General features: G+C 39.4%; 1 protein-coding gene and 1 pseudogene across 1 annotated transcript; one reads left to right on the top strand and one right to left on the bottom strand.

Moving 5' to 3' along the window:
- Positions 1-281: 281 nt before the first annotated feature.
- LOC134479967 (uncharacterized) lies at positions 282-23,455 on the top strand. Its single transcript, XM_063266261.1, has 5 exons — positions 282-534; positions 12,722-12,825; positions 13,739-13,861; positions 22,713-22,830; positions 23,382-23,455. The coding sequence occupies exons 1-5, from the start codon at positions 282-284 to the stop codon at positions 23,453-23,455; spliced, it is 672 nt and encodes a 223-aa protein (XP_063122331.1).
- LOC134480120 (vitamin K epoxide reductase complex subunit 1-like protein 1) lies at positions 14,348-15,016 on the bottom strand (annotated as a pseudogene).
- Positions 23,456-23,895: the final 440 nt, after the last annotated feature.

Below are 23,895 nucleotides of genomic sequence, written 5' to 3'. Positions count from 1 at the left end.
GAAGCTGGAAAGAACCCAGATGCCCTTCAACAGAGGAATGGATACAGAAAATGTAGCACATCTACACAATGAAGAACTATTCAGCTATTAAAAATAATGACTTCATGAAATTCATAGGCAAATAGAGGGAACTAGAAAATGTCATTTTGAGTGAGGTAACCAAGCCACAAAAGAACATACATGGTATGCACTCACTGATAAGTAGATAGTATCCCAAAAGCTTGGAATACCTTAAAAAAATTCACAGATCATATGAAGCTCAAGAAAGAAGGAAGACCAAAATGTGGATGCTTCATTCCCACTTAGAAGGAGAACAAAATACTCACAGGAGGAAATACAGGGACAATGAGTGGAACAGGGGCAGAAGAAAAGGTCATCCAGAGGCTGCCCCATCTCGGGTTACATCCTATATGCAGCCACCAAACTCAGTTACTCTTGCTGACGCCAAGAAGTACTTGCTTAGTGGAGCCAGATATGGATGTCTCCTGAGAGGCTCTGGCAGAGCCCTACTGACACAGATTAGGATGATTGCTGGTAACCATTGGAATGAACAAGGAAAGCCCAATGGAAGAGTTAGAGAAAAGACTGGAGGAGTTGAGGGGTTTTGCAACCCCATAGGAAGAACAATAATATCAACCAACCAGAGCTCTCAGGGACTAACCCACCAAACAGCAAATACGCAATGGGGGAACCATGTCTTCAGCCACATATTTAGAAGAGGATGGCATTGTTGAGTATCAATAGGAAGAAAAGCCCTTGAACCTGTGAAAGCTCGTTTTCCCAGTGTTGGAGTGGGTGGGTGGGAGTGGGAGCATCCTCATAGAAGCAGGAGGAGGGGAATGGGAAAAAGAGGATGTACTGTTTCTTAACTTTAAAGTACATTAAATAGTTCATACAAGTTTGCCTAGACCCCTTATTGAGGGCAATGCCACAGCAGATTTGCATATCAGGCAGATTATGGGCTTTACACAGGAACGATTAGCCATACAATCTATTTGGTATTTCTAGAGAATGTGCAAGTCAAATTGTAAAAACTTGCCTTGAATGTCCTCAATTTCTACCTGTACCACCTAACAGTGTTAATCCTCACAGAATCTTTTAAGACTAAAAGTACTGTTGATATTTTGATACCTCCACCAAACCCCTGATCTTCTGTAATTGAATTACTTTCTGCGTAATAAACCATTTAATTTAGATGAAAGTAAACCTCAGCCTTTCAAGGTCTTCTAGGAAGCACTATTTTTATTAGTCACTTGTCTTATTGCTGTGACAAAAGCAAATAAAGAAGAAGGGTTTATTTTGATCCATAATTTGGGGTTATTGACCATCATTGGATGGGGACTTGGTGATAAGAAAGTTACATGTCTGGTTACACTGTATCTGTAGTCAGAAGGTAGAAAGAGATAAATGCTACATTCAGCTTGCTTTATTCTTTTTACAAAATCCAAAAACCTTATACAATAGGATTTGACAACCACCTTCAATATGCATCTTTCTACCTCAATTTATCAACCTGGAATATCTCTCACAGATGTGAGAAGAGGTGTACTTGCATAATATTCTAATTTCCATTAATCTAATAACCTAATATTCTAGATTAACCATTATGTTCATTTTTGTTGGCAAGTCAGAAATTAACTTAATTTCTTTCTATATCAGTATGAACAAAACATGCAACAATGTTTTAATGAATATTCTGTCCTATATATTATATTAAATGGGATGCTATATCATGTCACATTGGTTGGACACCAACTGTTGTCCAGGAGGTCCTGCAGGACTTGAGGTTAACATTTACTTATGCTGGCTACTCTCACAGTCTGAGGTATACTACAGACTTTTGGAAATAGTCCATGAGAACCGACGCCAGCTCCAAAGCCAGTTGAAATATTGAGTTCTCATAAACAAAACAGGTAGCATGGAAGAACTAATAAGCATGTGGATTACAACAGTAAATAACAACATTCAGGGTTATGCTAAAAATTCAAAAGAGGGGTTGGGGATTTAGCTTGCCTAGGAAGCGCAAGGCCCTGGGTTCGGTCCCCAGCTCCGAAAAAAAGAACCAAAAAAAAAAAAATTCAAAAGAACAAATATGTTTTATAGCCCTTAGCATGGTACTTGGTCTAAGGCTAGCCTTCAATATACAATAGAATAGCAATACTGTGAATGTCATTATTTTATTATGTAGCATATTTTGTCTTTATCCTATCTATTTTTAGTCACACCATAAGGCTCTGTGGGTCATGAGTGCAGAAGTAAGCAGGGAAGTAACTGATACCTTTTTCATTGCTGCTATTTCGCAAAACTCCCCTCTCATTTATGAGTAGCTTGAGAAGCCACTTTCAAAATTCCTAAATAAGGAACAGGCTGTGCTCGTTCCTCTACCTGTAGATGCTTATCATATGTGACTCATGCAAGGTCAGTATTGGAGTATCAATGTCGTTTATAAACTCCCCTAGCTGCAGACCAATAATATGTTCAATGTTCACTTCCCAAGTACCTGGTAGACTCTAGACATATTGCAACAGGTTGATAAACACTTCATAGTTTTCATTAGGAAATAAAAATATATTAGGCGGACTATGTAAAAGTGCTATTTCACTCAAACAATCAGTGGAAAGCTGTGAATTTGAGTTCTATCTCCAAAGTCTACCTTCTCTATTTGCCTAAGTGTTATAAACCTCTCAAGGTCAAATAACATTTAGGTATCTCAAACAAAATCTGTTTCCCTAATTTCCATATACTTGTGCATTTCTGTGGTATTTATCTAAAATTTATATTAATTTCTAGAAAGTCTTTGTTTAATTAATTGGAGTGTGTTCTGTGTTCTTTAAAACTATTAATGATCAGATCGTCATCATTGATAAATGCATGAACACATTTTCATTCTACTCTTACAAATGACTCCTCTATACTTTATAAAACTATGAACTACATATGTCAACATTCTGTTTGTGCACTAATGATATTATTTACATTGTTTAGTACCTAATCTAAATTATATTTGAGGCATCCAATTCTCTAACATTAACTGCCTTTTTATTTTTAAGAGCCAAGGAAGAAAAACTTTCAGAAATGTAGCTGCTCCCTGTGAGTACCAATTTCTGTTAATAATCAGGCAGGTTGTCATGGTGGTATAATGTTTTCAGAAGCTTCCTGATAGCATCGAACCACACTGGCCATATGTTTCTTTACAAATGGACTCCAGGTGGAATGATTTGAGTTTGTTTTTATGATTTCTGTTATAAATGTTTCTTAATTCTTCCATGGACCAAAGAATTGAATCAGTTCCAGACTGTCTGGAGCCAGTATAAGTTCAGAAAATGATGTCTGTGGGGGAATGAATTTTAATATGTGTAATACGGTTTAGTTGATGGTAATTATTAACCATCAACTTAATACGATGAAAACAACATATGCTGTTTCTAAATGTTAAGCCTGCTGTATATGCTCTGAAAACATGAATTCTGTAACTAATATTGGTATGCAAAGGATTACCCTTGCAGTGAAAAAGATTGTTAAGCATTTATTTGGTCAAGATTTAAATCATTAATTTCTAAACAACTCCTTCCTTCTATTCCTTTTTCATTTACTCAATCGTGAAATTAATCTCACTCTGAAAATTACAAAGACTCAGAACAACAAGTTTTAAACTTCAAGTGGTAGAATGTTTTGGAATGTATATGGACATATATATTAACATTTATATGAATGTCACCAAATACAGAGAGGTATCTGTGGACATAATCTGCCAAGTCAGAAAGGACATGTCTCCTAGCATACTTGCAGGAGGAAGTGATAGGTACATTAGGAGAAGATATAATGACAAGGTGCTTCTCTAGCTTGGTAAAGTTTGCACTCTGTAACATGGATCTGAACACGAGGTAGACTCAGCACATTATGACACGGCAAAGAATTCCTCCTAGAAATAATGAAAGCATTAAGGAAGAGATAGCCCTAGAGAGAGGATATCTGCTGTTAGACAGAGGGAAGAAAACACTCCACACACACACAAAAAAACAGCTGCTGTGGGAAAGCAAGGGCCCAGAGCAACGTCTGTAGATTCTCCTGGCATGCTAGCATTTTGGTTCTTTTCCCCATAGGACACTTCATCTCTTGAAATCAATAATTTTGCTGAATACAGAACGAAAAACCCAATATGGGAGCAGTATAAAACAACAAAGGAGTTTTACCAATCTAAGAAAGAGTACCTGGCCATGTACTATAGTGGTAGACTAGCTGTTGTTTTAGATCACCCTATTGGAAAAGGTCGTAAAGACTTCTTTATAAGACACAGAAATACACAATTAAGAGAATGGTTTTCCAATTCACCTTTCTTACTATGAAGTTTGTAACATACTTAGTTCAATATTTTTGTATTATAACCCATTAATTATTAAAGAAAGTACCAGGAACTTGAAGGAGAGTAGGGATGGATGTATAGGAGGATTTGGCAGGAGGAAAAGGAAGGGAGATATATTGTAATTAAAGTATAATATAAAGAAACAAAAGAAAAGTACAAAAGATTAACCAAACTAGGAATAAAATGTAGGGAAGTTATGATGTACTTAAATTATAATCTCAAAAGAAGGAATTTTTTTAAAAAGATGGAGATAATTTTAAAAAATACCCTGAAAAGTGTATACAGACCACTGGGGTTATTAATTTCCCCAACTATCTACAGATTTTCTAGAATAATTATAACTACTTAAACCCTTCACAATTCTAAGCTGATTTATTTCCAGAAATGAGTTGATTCAGTATTTCAATGCTCGTGAAATTTTTAAGCTTTGTTGACCTGACTTCCAGCTCTAGCGAAGATTCTAATTAACACACAACTTGAGACTCAAAATCCTATAAAAAGCTTGCCCTGAATTCTAGATCCTCACTTATCTAAGTGCGACTATCAGATTGCTTAAAGTGAGTAACTGAATGGTGACAAATGACTAAATTTGATTTTTAAGATACCATCATGTCTATCTTTCTCCAGTAGTAATAGATTTTGTTTGGTTTTGATATGGGGGTTTCATGTCACTAAGTAGCTCCAGCTGGCATTGAACTAATAGTAAAAATTCTCCTTCAGTCTTTCTAGAGCTGAGATGATAAGCATGACCCTCCATGCCTAGGTAAGATTTACTACTTACTGAGTTTTTCCATCTCTAGAACATATAATATCTAGCTATATTAACAGACTTCTCAGGCAGTGACCATGAATGTGATAATTCTCATTTGAACTAAGAATCTATAGAAAAGAAGTACCTTGGGCTGCTTAAGGCCAAATAACTATAGCTTACTTCTCCTTTTCATAGTTCTTTCATCTTGCTGTGCTCACAAGTATGTCCACTGTTTTACTTTTCCCATGATAAACTTTGTTAACATAAGTGCATACTCATAACCATTGATATGCTTTAGTACTGACTACAAATCTAAATAAAAAGTATTCAGTTCAGGGAACTGTACTTATTTATAATTATTTTAGTGAAATTTTCTGGAAAACAACTAATTGAATTCAAAATTGAAATACTTTATCCTTCCCTGAATTTATCTTGATATTTACATAGTAGACATCAAGTAGTTCCTAGAAATGAAAATAAAACCCTAGAGTCCCCCAGTGCTGAAAAGAAAGGAGACACTTACCCCTGTATTTCAGTATGCTCCCAGATGCTTTGTAAAAAGGTTTCAGGCTTGTTGTTAAAGCCACACACCCCAGATATCCCTCAACCAAAGAATGGATACAGAAAAATATGATTCATTTACACAATGGAATACTTTTCAGCTAAGATATCATGATTATTGCAGGTAAATGGATGGAACTAGAAATTATGATCCTGAGTGAAGTAACCCAGACCCAAAAGACATATATAGTATATACTCACTGATAAGTGGATATTAGTCCCCCCAAAAAGTACAAAATACTCATGCTACAACCCATAGACCATAAGAAGTTTAAAAAGGAGGAAGGCATTACTGAGTATGCTTTAATCCCCCTTAGAAGGGGTAACAAAATCTTCACAGGAGGCAGCAGGAGGGAGAGATCTGAGTAGGAGACAGGAGGGAGGAGGGGACAGGATCAGATATAGATGGGAGAGACAGGAGAGATGCCCAGAGGGCTAGGAGAATGAAATAAGCATTTGGAGTGGGGATAGGATGAACCTTTAGAAAGTTCCAGAGACCTGGAATGTGAGAGGCTCCTAGGAATTAATGGGGATAACCTTAGCTGAAATGCCCAAGAGTGGGGACATATATCCTGAAGGTACAGGTTTCCCAGTAGAGGGATGGGAACCAAACTACCTCAAAAAATTTGACCCATATTTGTTCCTTTCTAAAAGAAATGCAGTGAAAAAATAGAGCAGAAGTTGAAGGGAAGGCAATCTAATGACTGATCCGACATGGAATCTATTACATGGGCAGACACCAAACCGGGACACTATGACATATGAAATGTTGTGCTTGCAGACAGGAGCCTAGCTGCACTCTGAGGGTCCCTACAAGCAACTGACTGAGACATATGAAGATACTTACAGTGGGCCAGTGGACTGAGGTTGGAATCCCCCAAGGAAGATTTAAGGGAAGTATTGAAGGAGCTGAAGAGGATGGCAACCCCATAGGAAGACCAAAAGTGTCAAATAACCTGGACCCTTGTGATCTCCGAGAGACTAAGCCACTAACAAAAGAGCATGCATGCTCTGGTCCATGGCGCCAGGCACATATATAGCAGAGGACTGCTTTGTCTGGCCTCAGTGGGAGAGGATGTGTCTAATTCTGTAGAGAATTGATGCCCTAGGGAAGGAAGATGTGGGAGTTGGGAGTGGGTGGGTGAGAGGGGTGGGAATGGGGAGCATGCTCTCAGAGGCAAAAAGGTGGATGCAGTGGGGTGAAGAACTCTTGGAGGAGGGACCAGAAAGGAGGCAACATTTGAAATGTAAATAAATAAAAAATTAGCAATATTATCACCATCAACACAACAAAGAAGCTACACACACTTAATAGCTATCTACCTCAGACTTGCAAATGTTGCAGGTTGACTGGGAACAGACTTTTTATTACAGAAGGGGATAAGATTTTGTACTATACTATATATACCTATGGCACAAACACAGTTGACTATACTACTTGTTACTATCACCTTTAGTAAACATTCTTGAAAATCAATATACACACATACACAAAAAGTACACATTATATAATACATGATGTTATGCTTGGTGATTTTATTTACATTGTACCAAATGTTTAATGTTTCTAAAATCTAGCATTGTAATTCATTACAATTATATTTTAATTAGTAATGATTCAAGGTTAAGGGCCACATATTTTTTCATTAGATATGTTTGTTTCTGTTAAATACTTCCTGAAAGCCATGGTTGGGTGTGTGCATTTCCAAGCCTATCTTTACTGCTGTCTAAAAATATGAAACCTTACTGCCTCCCATCATTCAACATATCCAAACTTAAATGTCAGAGTTTTCTCCAAAGAAGCAAATGCTCATGCTATAATAACTTCTGTGCACATCTTAATTTGCCATCCTTTAGAAATGTAACTTATCTTATTTCTTCATTTTTAATCTATTTTTCTACTTTTGTTTTATATATGGTACATGAATCTCTTCAGCAGACATTTGCAGATTTCCTGAAGTATGCATTTCCTGCATAGATCTCATGGACTTCAGGAAGGAAAACCAAACAACAGCTAAGCACACAGAGTGCCAGATGCCTTCTTAAACTCAAAACATTGGAAACTGAAGTGACCAAAATGAAGAAATAAAATATAGAATAGAGAATATAGAAGAAAAAATTTTTGGAGAAAAGAAAGCAAGGGGATGTTTTATTATAGTAGTTGTAGAAGTAGAAGGGAGGAAGGAGGAGGAAGGGGGAAGAGAGAGAAGAAGAGGAAAGGGAGGAAGGAGAAAAGAAGAGGTGGGGGGAGGAGAAGAGGAAGAGGGAGAGAGAGGAGAAGATATCTAAGAAGATAATTGAATGAGAGAAAGTGTGCACTGTTTATCATTTGAACCTGACTTTTTCACTCGATTTGGTGTTCTCCATTTGCATCCATTTCTGGCAAAAGATATAAATTTTCTTTTTAAAAAGTTTATTTATTCATATTATGTATATGAATGCTTTATCTTCATGTGTCTCTTCATGTCAGAAGAGGTCCTCAGAATTTATTACAGATGATTGTGAGCCACGATGTGGTTGCTGGGAATTGAACTCAGGACCTCTGGAAGACCAGCTGGTGCTCTTAACCACTGAGCCATCTCTCCAGCCCGTAATTTTTTTCTTTCTAGTTAAACACAGCTCCATCTTCTGTCTTATGATAGTAGTAACTATTTAGTCATTCGATTCTACCACTTTTGGATCGATGATCAAAACTCCTTGTTTTTATTCTTGCAGGACAGACTGCTGAGCACCTACCTCTTCCGAAGAGTTGGTTGTTAGTGCTTCCTTATCGGAACCATGAACCATATCACTTCTCTAGGCTTTTAAATACCGTATGCCTGTCCTGGGTAGGATGTATTTGCATTCTATTAAACAAACCCAGACAACTGCACTGATTTGGTTTCTCTGTTCCTTCAGGAGAGTTGTGGCTGGTGCTGGGTTTCCCGAGCGTTGTATAGCATCCTCTCATTCAGAGCAACGTCCTCTTACATCCCAGGCTCTCTAATACTTTCTTCTCAGAATTTTCTACAGTATTAATTCCTTCACGCAATACACTTTCCCATTTCTCTGCATTTCCAGAACATGATATTGAGGAGTTCATTATGACTCCTTGTGTGACTTTCATTTGATATCTGCACAATCATGCCATAAAAGGATACTTACTTTCTTATAAAGCAGCTATTCAATATATTCTACTTATTCCTATGGCCCAGGAGAAACAAGTCTATTTGAAATTGGGCAAATTCCATGAAAGAAAATTAATATTTAGGACTAATTTTAAGACTGGGTAATTTAAAAAAATAAGAAGAGATACAGAAGATTCAGAATTTTATAGTTTGGGCTGCATGCAGCTAAACAGGATCTGTTGAGTTTTCTTTTCACATATTTGGAGGTCTTGGAGAGGGGAAGACACTGTGTGAAGGATTATAATAGGATTTAATTCCTCATATATTGAGAGCTCTTTGCTCTTTTCCTCTCTCTCTCTCTCTCTCTCTCTCTCTCTCTCTCTCTCTCTCTCTCTCTCTCTGTCTCTCTCTGTCTCTGTGTGTTTGTGTGTGTGTGTGTTTCACCCGACAGAACATTTAGAAGAACTTTTTTTTTCTACCACTAGGGAAAAGAGAAATAGTTTTGCTTTATAAAAAAATTTAAACCAAAAGTTAATATTAGTATAGACAGTAATTTTTAGATTACTTTTTATGGAAACTACATGGGCTTAGTTTACAAATCAGATACTTAGCTTTTACATTCTGGTTAGTAGAGATTACATCTATACATAGCCTCTAGTAGGTTAACAGAATTTAATAAGGGAAGACAATAGCTATAAAAAAGTGTCTGAAATGCTATATTTTTATAGTGAATCGAAACCACTAGCAAACAGATACCAAAATATATCAGAAAGTAGATCAACTTGATAATCCAATGTCAGTATCCATAGCAACATATAGGGAAAATTGCTATCTTCATAGATGAGAATGGAATCTAGAGTGAAACCTCCACATTATTCCAGTTGAGTTTGTCCCCACAGGCAAGCCAATGTAATGTTTTATAAGCCCTCAGTGTAGCTGATGTGAAAATGATTTTCATATGGTATGAAGGATTTTTTTATAAAGTACTCTAAGTGTTCAACCTCACTTGCCGTCTGAGCTAAGTAACTTCCAGCCCTGCAACATATTCTCTGTATTTTTCATTTTTCTGCTGTTACTTCCACAAATTGTTTTTCTCACACCAATGTTACAGATTTATTGTTCAGGAAAATCAGGGTTGAGGAGCATTTTTACATTACTCCCTCCAGTTCTCTCACATCCTCAAGGAACCCTACTATCCAAGCAAGGTAGCTACAGTGATTTAACAACCATATAAACTATCCAACTCTCCTTGTCCTGCCCACATAAATCAGTTACATTATGAAGTCTTTAATCCAACAAATTTTAACTACTATACATGACCCTTCCACTCTTTTTCCCCCACAGGTAATGTCTACATTTATTTTATACCAAAAAAGTTATGTGCAACAAATAAACATTCTTACATATTTACATCTGTTTTTATTTACCAGTTAGCAAAATGGTATCCTAAATCTCTGATGAAGACTATTTCTATCTATATTAAAGAGGGAATCTTCCCAGTGAACTCCTTTTTATGCGAATGTTTACTCAGGAGGTTTTGAAGCAGGAGTAATATTTTAGATGGAACATACTTCACAGGTCATATACACCTACTATCTAGGCCATGCTCAATACAGCCTCATAACACCTCTCCTGGGCCAGTTAGTTTAAAAGGGGGAGGGTGTGTTTGGTCATATTGCCTGGAATCCTACTCTGCTCTTTTGACTCAGCATTCTTACAAAATTAGGATTCATGAATGTACTGAGGAAAATGCTAAAAGGTGGAGAGGGGCGGGTGTACTGACGGATGTACACTGGAAGGAAACAGGAGTGGGTGAGGTTCACAGCCCCAGACAGGTTCCTGGACACGACAGTGGGGAACTTTGCTGACATTTTTCTGACTCTGAAGGTCAGGTCACCCATCACACTTGCCAGTGCCCATCAGAATCAACTGGTGGTACCAGCTGGGGCCTAGCAAGGAACTGCTGAGCAGTCTCTGTGGTTTGAACTTTGTCTTTTCTAGAGACAAAGTCTCAAAATAGCCCAGACTGCTCTTGAACTTCTGGTCTTCCTGCCTGTACTCCTCAAGTACTTGGATTACAGGCATGTGTTTCCATGCCTGGTTACACTTTTGGTCTTTTGAATATAATTATAAATAAAAGAAAACAAAAAAGCAACAATATTAATTTTATTGTCCTGTATCTTACCTCACAGGTACAAGGATCTTTTGTACCAAACGAAATACTTTCCTACATACATGGGTGTTTTGCCTGCATGTATGTCTACACACCATATGCATGCAGTGCCCTCAGGGGCCAGGATAGGGTGTCAGGTCCGCAGGAACTGGAGTTGCAAACAAAGGTTGTTAAACAGACATGTGGGTGGTTGGAGCCAAACCTGGGTCCTCTGCAAGAGTGACAAGTGCTCCTAACTGCTAAGTCACCTCCCTGGCCCCTAAAACTTGTCTCTTTACATGAGAAAAGTCAATGCTTTTCACCATTCCTTATGTATAATGAATTTGAACCACTCATCCTAGCACTTGGGAGGCTAAAGCAGGAGGAATGTCAAGTTTGAAGCCAGCCTGGGCTATGTAGTGTGTTCTAGGATAGCCTAGGCTACAGAGAAAGATCATGTGTCTCTTTAAAAACAAAACAAAACAAAAGCCACAACAGAAGAGGTGAAGAGGCTACATAGATGGAACAAAAATAATTCTTGGCACACAGCTAGTGCAACCAGTTAAACCTGAGTTGTACCAGAAGTTACCCTCCTTGACAGAAACTAGCTGTGGAAAAGGACGAAGGGAAATCCCACAAGTCAAGCACAGGCCCTGGAGCACACCTAGCCAGAACTTCTCTTACTCCCTCAAATATTGTCGCTACGAAATGAGAGGCTTCCTTTGTTAGGATCACTTCAAACCCATGAAGCACAGAATTACTGTAAGAGTCATTTTTCCCCTAGTCTGCCCCTCTGTATTTCCTGTAAGCCAACTAGCAGTGTTTATTATTATTCTGTGGGTAGCTTTTTGAGCTAGGGTTTCACTATATAACCCTGGCTGTCCTGGAGCTATCTAGAACAGGGCAGCCTAGAACTCAGAGATCCTCCTGCCTTTGCTCCCCAAGTGCTGGGCCGCCAGCCAAGTGTGTGTCACCAGGTCCGGCCAAACCCTGCTTCTTCAGTGTTTAAATACTCAATCTGAAACGGTCAGAACAATATTAGCAGTTTTATAACACAGTGTTTACTCCCCCACTCCACTAAGTTTAATAGAAGGTACAGAGAGAAGCCTGAATTCCCTCAGGGCAAAACTACCAAATAAAACACAACAGGCTCGCTTACAGAGAACATATATTTTAGCAAAAAAAAAAATAAATAAATAAAAAGATAGGGTCTCCTGTAGCTAATGCTGGTCTCTATTTTGCTTTGTAGTCAAGGATGACCTTGAATTCCTGATCCTCCTGCATCTAAATCCCAAGTGACAGGACCACAGGCAAGCAAGAGCACACTGGTGGGCAAATGCTGTTTTTGCAACAGCACCTGTTAACTCTCAGTGAGAAAGGGGCATTCATTCTATTAAGTCACAGGAATGTAACAAACAAACAAACAACCAATGATGGTGGGTACTCCCAAGACTTAGGAAAGCAAAGGGAAACCTCGAAGGGTCTGGTGGATGGAACCCTCGCACATTTTGAGTAAGAGTTGGAGATATCTGTAATGTCAAGACAAGCTTTAAAGCCACTCTGCTGAGTGACAAAAGGCAGAACAGGTCATTTGGGATTGGGACCCAAGGGACATGTCTAGCAGAGCCTTGATATGTAAGTAGCAGAAGTCAGCTATTAGCCATTCCACTGCCTTGGAAGACCTGGACACAGGGCTATGAATGACCTCACTGTACAGTTCTCCAAAGAGGACTTGGTTTACCATAAATATCATTCAGTACTTTCTAGATGTCCTTTAACTACTTCAGACGACAACAACAATGCGTACACAGTAAGACAGTCACGGAAATGTTCACATTCATGGGGAAACACCTTTGATGAAATCGGAATTGAGCTGTCTTTTAAGACACTGGTCAGAACCTCCTAAGTAAGAGGGCTTTACAATTCCTATTTTATACCTGTCCCAGCCAGAAATCCTATGGTACATCAGTGACGACTGAAGGTCTTAAACCGCCCCACAAATGCGGTCTCAGAATTTGCTGTCTAGTTTCCTATTTTTAACATATTAACCAAATCATAAACAAAAACACTGCCACTTTTCAAACCGAGGAATACAATGGCTGCACAGACCCTTCTGGTAGAATGTAAGTGCTCTGCTTCGCGGTAAGGAAGGAAAGGAGGGATACTTCTGCCCCAGTTCAACACACAGAATAATTTGGTTTGAGATTTAAGACAGAAGGCACTTTTAACATCTCCTTTAAGATGCTAACCAGAGAAACACAGTCGCTATGCCACCAGGGTTTATTCAGATCACCTCTGGGTTTCTTCTCACTGCTTCTGTGTGGCTACCGAAGTGGGACAAAGTTTCCACATTTCTCTTCCAGATCTTTCTACGTGTTGTGTTTCTTCTGAGTCAGCAAACGGTTCCTCACAACAGCCCTAAGGTTTACAAATTCAGTATGTGATTCTGAAACACTTACTGACAATCCTTAGTGCAAGAAGAAAGGACAAGGGGAAACACTCTGGACTGACCTCAGAGCATTTGACTTGTGTCTGTTTTAGTCTAATACTGCTGAGCTCACTGGCACCGGAAGCGAGGGAACACACCTCTACTGAGCTCAGCTACTCTATAAGAGGCTTTGCCCAGAAAGGCCGTAGTGGTTTCGGTTTTTCTCCAAAGACTACATCCACTTCCTACGGTCAAGTGTCCTGAGAACCTTGGAATTAAAAGGTCTAGTCACCTGACATCCTGTAAAGTCCGGATCCATCCAGTTCTGACTAGTCAAGCTTGACTTGGATGTTCAGACTTAGTTTCTTCCTCTCAGAGTAGGAGATGGAAGGGAACCAATCACCCTCCTGTTTCTGCTGTCAACACTGCACCAAGGCTATCAGCACGTCTCCCAAGACGTTCTGTCTGCGTCTACTCCCTCCACTGTTTATCAGTCCCGGTGAGCAGACAGTCCCTCGCTACTCTTCGACTAAACTGTACAGAGAGTTCTGCAGGGATGGATCCAATGTTTCTACCTTTATTTACAAATATCACACGAATGGACTCTAATTGAATCTACAGGTTTAAATCCATCGGCTAAAAACATATTACCTATTGTAAACATGGCAATATTTAATACAATATCTATTCTAAAATATTTTCATGTTCATGATCACATTTTGTTATAGTTATACCTGAAATTGAATTTATACACATTAAAGAATTACTAGCAATGGCTGCTCACTTTACGGTTGAGGACCGGGGGCTAGGGCTACATTTTATTATCTCAGAGACATCTTCAAGGTAAAGGTAAAGCTTGTCTTTGATTGGCTGGGTGTATCCTTTATTTGTATCAGATTTAAAATGAAGAGTGACAGAGGAAATAGCTAGGGCCCCTTCTACACTTGATCTTAGCCAAAAGGCCGAGAAGCGATTAGGGCCCCTTTTAATTTACAATATTTAAAAAAAAAATCAGTTTAAGATTCTCAGGGAAAGTGTCTGTTGTGAATTTAAAAAAAACTTGCAAAATAAACTTAATGAAAGAAGTGTTGGAGACAGTTGGGTGGAGATCCCTGGCTGTCAGTCTTTTAGGCTGTAGCTGTCACTTCCAGACCTCATTCAAGTAAACCAGTCGTGTGTAGTTGATGAGGAGGAGACGTGGTGAGGAGGATATGTGGTGACACAGATGATGCAAAACTCCTTCAGCACAAAGTACAGAATGTAGGCCAGGTACAAAGATCCCCACCACAGACACGATGGGAGGAGGTCATGAGGACCAGAGCTGCAACTGCACTGGCTGTCATGCCAAGTAATAACTGTAGTATACAAAATATAAGTCCAAAGACACTGTTTGGCTGGTTTAATACACCATCTTTTCCCAAAAATGGAACCCAAAAGACCAAATCCTCGACCCCATCTGGAGGCCAGGGCGGCGGAGCACTTCACCCAGGGCCCCAGGTCTCCAGGTCGCAGAGGGCCGGGTGCTCCGGGTCCCTCTCCTTCGGCTCCACGTGGTAGGCGTAGATGGAGAGCAGGATCCCGGCGGCGCACACTGCATACCGGGCCACCCGGTCCACCGCGGCACCGACACTCTCAGCAGGACGGGCGCCGCCATCTTTCCTGCTCCGCCGCGGCCGCAGCGGCCGCCTCCCTCCGCCTCCACCTCAGACGCCGCGGCCCTCCGGTCCGGACCCGACCCAGCCCTCGCCGCTGCCTCTGCCGCCACCGCCACAGCCTCCGCCCGACCCTGCCACTTTTAAACCACGGCTGAAGTAGTGATCCTAAGGAACCAGTCTTAAATAAAGGTTTGATTATGCTAGGCAGTAAATATACTTTAACAAATTTTGAAGACTCCAGTGCAAATGACATATTTCAGCAGGGACTTGAAACCTGTCTGTAAACAAGAAATAATTAAGGTTGTTTCTCTGGGACAGACTATGCCAGCTTAGAACATGGACATTTTTTAGAACCACTCTTATATGCCAACCAAGATAAGTTCATATTGGATAGTCTTTCTGGTCTCCTGGTCTCTCCTCCATCACATGTGCTATGTGGAACTGAAGTGCTGTAGACAGGATAGAATTCAATTCCTACCACAATTTTTAGTGCTTACACAGGAAGGCAGCAGGGAAGTTTCAAATAAAACTTAAACTTGATATTTGTGATTAGATTTTTAACATTTTTTTACAAAATTATCAACACCAAATCATATGTCTTAGAGGTGGAAAAATGTACCCCTAAAATATTAATATATTTAACATATGGGTAAAGTCACACACGTATGAAATAGAATGTGTTTTGCGAAGCACAGACAGCTCCAAATGTAAGCTTCTTACAGGTGGAAAAATTCAAATGTTTAATATTTTTCAATCTTAAAGCAATATCATGTGGGTTAAGAAGTTGATATGAGCCTACTTCCAAGGTACCCAGCCTCTCCCAGCTAAGCAGCTGCCCTGAGACTTCCTAAAGTACGCACAGATTATTTGTTTTCGATTGCTCTTCCACCCACCAAATTTGATTACAAATTATCGAATCTGCTTCTTGAGCTGATTCTTCTCTCTAACTACTCTAAATATTCACCTCTCCTCCTCTATGTGAAATGTGTCTCCGGCTCTTGGAGCCTGCCTTGCCTTCTGGGCACTCATCATATCTCTCCCAGTCTTTCTGACTCCTGGAGCTTGGTACATTCTCCTACAGCATCTGTCACCTCATGATTTTGCTCCATGTTTCTGGTCTTCTGTGAGCCCCCAGCTCCTTTCTACTAAAACACTTACTTTTCCCCCTTTACACTGCGACCTTTGTCTCTCACAGCTCCTTGCCTCCTATGAATTGCTAGCTATACTCTGTAGCATTTCTATGCCATGTCAGCCCTCTACAATATTAATATTGAAATCTTCCCTGGGGCAGAGTTCCTACCTATGACCCTGATCTCTGTCTCTCAGATCCGTCTTGGAGCTTATAGGAACTCTTCCTCTGGCAGAGTTTGTTTTGAGACCTGCCCATTGTTACTCCTAGAACTCAGAGATTTTACCAAAACTCTGCCATCCTACTGACTTGACCTCTGTATAGCTCAATTGATGGCCAAAATGTGGCACAATTGATTTTCAAATTTTATTATATGGTAACAACTGCCACTTCACAAATGGTCCCCAAACCTCTTATATCTAAACTTTCACTGTTATATACTTCCAAACGTGTCTTATCCCTAACATTTTTCTACTTTCTACTCTTAAAAAACCTTTAATCTATACATCTTTTCTGCTGTCAAAAAAAAAAACTCTTAAGATTATGCTATAAACTATGTCAGAATTTGTAAGTTCATTGGATATGGTTAAAGACCTGTAACAAAATTTATCTTAAAACTTACAACAAAAGCTTCTAGATAAGAATCTGTGCATAGATAAGCTTAATTTGCTAAAACTTACTTTATATGTGATTCAACTCATATGTAGGATATAATGTATATGTAACTTGGATTCAACTCTTATTTAGGAAAATAGATGGTTTTAAATGGAAACCATGTGCTTTGCCTCCATCTTGCCTGATGACCTCATCTTCATGTAAACAAACCGTGGCTGGTAGCCATCTTTACTAAGGTTAATAAAAGGGCACATTCCATAAAACTTCACCACAACCTTCATTAAGATGATCACATAGTACAAAACAGTTAACCCAATAATAATAATAACATCTTTAGTGCTACTTGGCCCTCTGCTTATCATTGTATCTTCATTTTTAGACCAAAGAGGGAACACCAGGTTGCCAAAATATTTTAAATTAACATGGATTTTTTGTACGATAAATTCCTAAGTTTATACAGACTTTAAAAAGCAGACTTAGAGATTTACATCTATTCCTTATGTGTTTGCAAACTGATCAACACCAAGAGTAAAGAAAAAAATCTTTAGGTAAGAAACAACATATATTTGATGAAGTATGTTTGTTTAATGTTTATAAATTACTAATTTTATAATGACTACTCAGGTAAACATAAACCAGATTAGAGATGTATGTCTCATCACTTACGTCTTCACTAACTGTGTTGAAAAACAAGCTTTTAGAAAATTTAAATAAAGAACAACATTTGTTTTAATAAATAAGGTTTATAAATTGCTAAAGTCTACTCAAGTTTGCACTAACGGACAGGAGGATATTTACCTAACCTCTTTGCCTTTGCTAACTCTGTTAAGCTTTAGCTATTTGAATAAACTAAATTATACAAGAAAATGTGATATTCTATATCGGTACACTTGACAGGATCTGAAAAGTAAGGTTCCAGTTTCTATGTGAACTGGATTTATTGTTAGTCAAGTTCCCAGTTTCTCTATGCATGCTTAAAATTTTTATTTTAATGCAAAAGAAAATCTTCAATTCAATTCATTAAGGCTCAAACATATCAGAAATAAGACCAAAATTCTAATCTTAGAAAAAGCTACTAACTTGTAAACTATTCAAGAAAATTAAGACATGCAGGTCAATGCACAGTCATTCTATAAAGGACAAAATCTCTAATGTGTTCAAAACTGAGGTCATAGTCAGGCTAACAACAAATGTAATTAAGTTAGTGACAAACTTTGTTCAGACTTCTGTATGTGTTTTCAAGGTTAAGCCTAAAGCGAGTAACTAAAATCAATTGAATCTGTGATTGTTAAACTATTCTCATAGTCACAAGCTGAACAGTTTGAGTTTCCTTAGGTTCTCTTCTAAGGATAGATTTAAAAATTCATTTAATTGTGCTGAAAACACCTCTATCCGATATATTCAACCATCTGTTTAGAGGAAACAGTATCCATGCTTTTCACCCAAAGGCATAGCTTTTGCTAGGACTTGAAGACATGAGTCTACTGCTCTTTCTTTCTTTGTTTCTTTGTTTCTTTGTTTCTTTGTTTGTTTGTTTGTTTCTTTCTTTCTTTCTTTTTTAATTTTTTTGTTATTTATTTTATTTATTTACATTTCCTATGCTGTTCCCCTTCTCGATTTCACCTCTGCAAATACCCATCTCCCTTCCACCCTTTTTCTATACGTGTGCTTCCCAACCCACAAACCCACTCCTGCCTCACTATGCTGGAGCAAGGAGCCTCCACAAGAACAAGAGCCTCCCTTTCCACTTATGCCAGATAAGGCATCCTCTGCCACATAGACAGCTGGAGCAATGGTTCTCTCAGTGTGTAGTCTTTGGTTGGTGGTTTAGTTCCTGGGAGCTCTGGGATGTCCAGTTAGTTGATATTGTTATCTTCCTATAGGATTGGCATTCCCTTCATCTCCTTCAGTCCTTCCCCTAACTCTTCCATTGTGGCCTGCATGCTCAATCAAATGGATGGCTGCTAGCATCCACCTCTGTATTGGTCAGGTGCTGGCAGAGTCTCTCAGGATTCAGCTATGCCAGGCACCTATCGCAAGTATTTCTTGGCATCAGAAATAGTGTCTGGGTTTGGTGTCTGCAAATTAAATGAATCTTCTTGTAGAGCAGTTTCTGTATAGCCTTTCCTTCAGTCTCTGCTCCACTGTTTGTCCCCGTGTTTCCTTTAGACAGGAACAATTCTAGGTTAATATTTTTAAGATGGCTGGGTGGCCCCATACCTCAAGTGGAGGTCATGCCTACCCACTGAATATTGTCTCTACAAATTCTTTTTTTTTCATCTTCATTAACTCGTGTATTTCTTATTTACATTTCTTTTTTTCCCCATCTTTATTAACTTGGGTATTTCTTATTTACATTTTGATTGTTGTTCCCTTTCCCGGATTCAGGGCCAACATCCCCCTAACCTTTTCCCCTCCCCTTCTATATGGGTGTTCCCCTCTCCATTCTCCCCCCCCCCCCATTACCGCCCTCCCCCAAACAATCACGTTTACTGGAGGTGCAGTCTTGGCAGAGCCAAGGGCTTCCCCTTCCACTGGTGCTCTTACTAGGCTATTAATTGCTATCTATGAGGTTGGAGCCCAGGGTCAGTCCATGTATAGTCTTTGGGTAGTGGCTTAGTCCCTGGAAGCTCTGGTTGGTTGGCATTGTTTTTCATATGGGGTCTCAAGCCCCTTCAAGCTCTTTTGGTCCTTTCTCTGATTCCTTCAACGGGGGTGCCGTTCTCAGTTCAGTGGTTTAAGATGGCATTCGCCTATGTATTTGCTGTATTCTGGCTGTGTCTCTCAGGAAAGATCTACATCCGGTTCCTGTCAGCTTGCACTTCTTCGCTTCATCCATCTTATCTAGTTTGGTGGCTGTATATGTATGGGTCACATGTGGGGCAGGCTCTGAATGGGTGTTCCTTCTGCCTCTGTTCTAAACTTAGCCCCCCTATTCCCTCCCAAGAGTATTCTTGTTCTCCATTTAAAGAAGTGAAGCATTTGCATTTTGGTCATCCTTCTTGAGTTTCATGTGTTCTGTGCATCTAGGGTAATTCAAGCATTTGGGCTAATATCCACTTATCAATGAGTGCATGCATACCACGTGTGTTTTTCTGTGATTGGGTTACCTCACTCTGGATGATATTTTCCAGTTCCATCCATTTGCCTATAAATTTCATAAAGTCATTGTATTTGGTAGCTGATATTGATGTTTCTACAATGTGAATTTCAGTACAGATTACTAACACTGGTAATATAAATATACCCAAAGCTTTTATCTTTTTTCTAAACTCAAAATCATTCATAAAAAATTCATAAAAAATGTGTTGTGATTTTTTTGTATCCATCTGTCACAGGTCACAAGACGGCTCATTTTAAATAGGGAAGGAGAACTTGGGCAAGGTTAGGTACTTCAGCCACAGAGATAGAGAGATTTAGAATAGGGAACTATGGGCTGAAAAGTGCTAGGAGTAGCCACAGGTATTGAATGAGACTTGTCTTTGGTTTCTTTGAGACCTGATGTGGACCAGGTATTTTACAAAATGTCTCTCTAGCCTACCTTCTCTTTGATGTTTTCTAATGGTAAAATGGGGCTCTCAATTTGGGGTTCAAATATAGAAGAAACTATAAGTATTGTAACACACCCCACACATGAAGTAATGGTATCAATGCAACTTAGCTTATCCAGCATCTCCATATCAGAATCAACCATTGCTCCTACCTCCATACTATGAATTTCAGCAGATATTTACTAGAAAAGGACATTTCTTAAGGTACACAACTTTAAAAGAAAGAATAATACAGAAATAAATAATCTGGGATTTTTCTGTTGTGCAAGTTGTTATTATACATTACTTTTATGGCTTTATTGATGTAATTTGACAAAAATACACTTATATTGTACAAAGTATGTATATTATATTGTGAAATGATTAAACAGATTAATGAGCATGATTATCACATTTGTTTACTCTTTGGTTCTACCATTTCTCTGTGTAAATACAAACTCATTTATTTTAGATTTTAGCTTATCATCCAAAGTGATCTCATTTTCCAGCTGAAAATCATTGTCTCTGTCTCTGTCTCTGTCTCTGTCTCTGTCTCTGTCTCTCTCTCTCTCTCTCTCTCTCTCTCTCTCTCTCTTTGCGTAGTGAACTCCTTTAGTGTGCTGTTGTATCTTCAACATGTGTTTCACAGTTTTTTTTGTTTTGTATTATGTTCTGTTTCCTTAGTTTCCAACCTTGAGGAAAGTTAAAGAACAATCTTTCTTACCCCAGAATTAAATTAGCCATTTCTTTATGAACAAATTTTCTTTACTGGTTAACATTTTAAGACATGAGGATCTGGGTATGAAGTGTCTTCCTTCATGTACATAAGTGTATGTATGATGAAACCTCAAGTTAAGCCTGTCCATCAAAAGTATCAAATGAACTAAAAATGCTCAAAATGAGGGGGGAAAAACTAATAACTATGTGAGAAGGTGCTCCACATCCTTAGCCTTAACATAAATGCAGATTAAAATCATAAAAGTTTCACCTCACATCTGCTAGAATGGTTAAGTGGAAGAAAACAAGCAATTTAAAAACCCACCATGTCCTACAGATGTCCCTTACCCTTCCTTATCCCACCTTACCCATGCCTAAGTCTGATTTCCACTCTCTCTTCCTTGTTTTCTCTACACCTAAACCCTTCTACCCTGCTTTTCTCCTCATTCCTTCTCTCAACCAGTTTTCTCCTCTCAGCCACCTCTTATAACTATTTTATGTTTCCTTCTGAGAAAATTTCAAGCAACCTCCCCTAAGCTTTCCTTGCTATTTGGTTTCTTTGGTTCTGTGGATTCTAGCTTGGTTATCCTATACTTTATGGGTAACATCCACTTATCTGTGAATACATACCATGCATATCCTTTTTGGTCTGGGTTACCTCATTCAGGATGATATTTTCTAGTTGCATCCATTTACCTTGCGTATTCATCATGTCCTTATTTTTTAATAGCTGAGTAGTATTCCATAGTGTAAAAGAACCACATTTTCTTTTCCCAACTTCAGTTGAGGGGCAACTGGCTTGTTTTCAGTCTTAGAGACCTGAGATGGGGGAAAAAGTAGTCCCCTTGGAGTCTATAGGGGGCGACTGTAGTGGTAACACCTAATTGTGGGAATAGCAACACCTAGGAGTGGGAATGTGGTGCTTGAAGTGGCCACCACCAGTAGTCAGGCAGAATTCAGTGAAAGGAAAAGGACAGCAACTTATCCACAAAAGCCTTCCACCAAAATACAAGGTGTGCAAGGACAAAGGTGATGTCCAGCCAGTTACTGGCCTAACTTGATCCCGAACCAGTTGTGGATTGCCCTGGAGCTGTTTGTATTTTGATGCTAATTCCAGTTCTGCAAGAAAGGCTGCCTAATCAAATACTCAGGACTCAGGTGACTTCATCAGAACCTTCTCTCCATTTTAACTTGTGAAATAAAGGCAGGAACCCATGATTGGGGAGGAGAAGGGGAGATGAAGCAGAAGAGTTGGGGGAGAGAGAGAGAGAAAGAGAGAGAGAGAGAGAGAGAGAGAGAGAGAGAGAGAGAGAGAGAGAGAGAGGAGAGGGGGTTGCCCGGAAAGGAAGAGGTGGAGGGAAGGTGGAGCACATGGCCTAAAGAAACCACAAGTTTTAAGGGATCTCATAGTAGCCAGGGGAATAGTACCCTGTAGTGGTAAATCTGCCCAATCTAGGCATGAGCTTGTATTCCTACTTGTGCTGGAGAGGTTACTGCAACACAATTCCATGGGTAAGATCCAGTCCCTGACATTTTTTTTTCGGAGCTGGGGACCGAACCCAGGGCCTCAAGCTTGCTAGGCAAGCGCTCTACCACTGAGCTAAATTCCCAACCCTCAGTCCCTGACATTCTTAATGCTTATGCTTGAAAACAGGAGCCTAGCATAACTGTCCTCTGAAAGACTCCACTTTTCAATGGAAACAGATTCAGAGACTGACAGCCAAACTTCAGATGGGGCTTGGGGAGTGTTTTGGAAGAATTCAGAGAAAGATAAAGGGACCGAAGAGGATAGGGACTCCACAAGAAGACCGACAAAGTCAAGGTACCTGAACTTTTGAGGGCTCTCAGAAACTAAACCAACAATCAAAGAGTGAGCATAGTATGGACCTAGGCATACCCCCTCCACATTTGTAGCAGATGTGTACATCCTGGTCTTCATGAGGGTCCCCCCCAATAACTGGAGCAGGGGCTGTCCCTGAATCTGTAGCCTGCCTGTGGATCACATTTCCCTAACTGCACTGCCTTTTCTGGCCTCAATGGGAGAGGATTGCCTAGTCCTGCAGTGACTTGATGTGCCAGGATGGTGTGATACCCACAAATATGGGGGATATGGGGGAGGTCATATGGAAATTGGAAATTGGCAGGAGATGGGGACTGTGATAAATAAATAAATAAATAAATAAATAAATAAATAAAAGTAATGAAAAAGAAAAGAAAATCCCAATATGTTAGTGAGAAAGTAAGAACCATGGATATGCTGCTGGTAGGAGCACAAACCAGTGAAGCTGCTATGGAAGCACATGGAGACTTCAAGAAACTAATCACAGAAGCCTCATATGATCTAACCATATCTTTCTTTGCATTGGCCCACAGGGCAGTCAGTGGAACTTGGGGAGCACCTAGGAGAGCATGTGGGACAAGAGACGCCAAAAAGGACGCCAAAATAAGAGTCTGATCAAGGCGAAAATTTTATTTTTTCCCAAGGCTGGATTTATACCATAGCAGGGGTAACAGAAGGAGGGGAAGTGGGAATCATTTATGCAAGCCAAGGATACAGCACTCTTGTGGTCAACTGATGTCAGCAGGATGCTGGTTTCTCAGCAAGATCACAAGTTTGTCATATCACTGGGCATCCTGACCACCAGATTTGTATCAGTCTTCTGCAGCTGGGTGGGGATTTTCCATGAACCCAGTCATACTTAACTCTAACTATACTATTAACAGCAATAATGGAGTGTTTGAAGGGCATCACTCCCAACATTTCTTAACTATAAAGTCATTTAAATCCAAGTCAGCATAGCACAGAGATTTACATTATTGTATTCTGTTCATTGATACACTACTTATAACAAACAAGTCATTGGGTTAGCTTGGGCTTCTTTCATGG

The sequence above is a fragment of the Rattus norvegicus genome, chromosome 8 (assembly GCF_036323735.1).
Source record: "Rattus norvegicus strain BN/NHsdMcwi chromosome 8, GRCr8, whole genome shotgun sequence".
Classification (NCBI taxonomy): domain Eukaryota; kingdom Metazoa; phylum Chordata; class Mammalia; order Rodentia; family Muridae; genus Rattus; species Rattus norvegicus.
This window is presented reverse-complemented; position numbering and strand designations above follow the sequence as displayed.

Excerpts from the sequence above, each read along its gene's own strand:
- LOC134479967 (XM_063266261.1), top strand. The coding sequence starts at position 282 with ATGTGGATGCTTCATTCCCACTTAGAAGGAGAACAAAATACTCACAGG. Across the intron at positions 535-12,721 it reads ACAGATTAGGATGATTGCTG|ACGACAACAACAATGCGTAC; the intron begins GTAACCATTGGA and ends TAACTACTTCAG. Across the intron at positions 13,862-22,712 it reads TCCACTGTTTATCAGTCCCG|ATTCAGAGACTGACAGCCAA; the intron begins GTGAGCAGACAG and ends CAATGGAAACAG.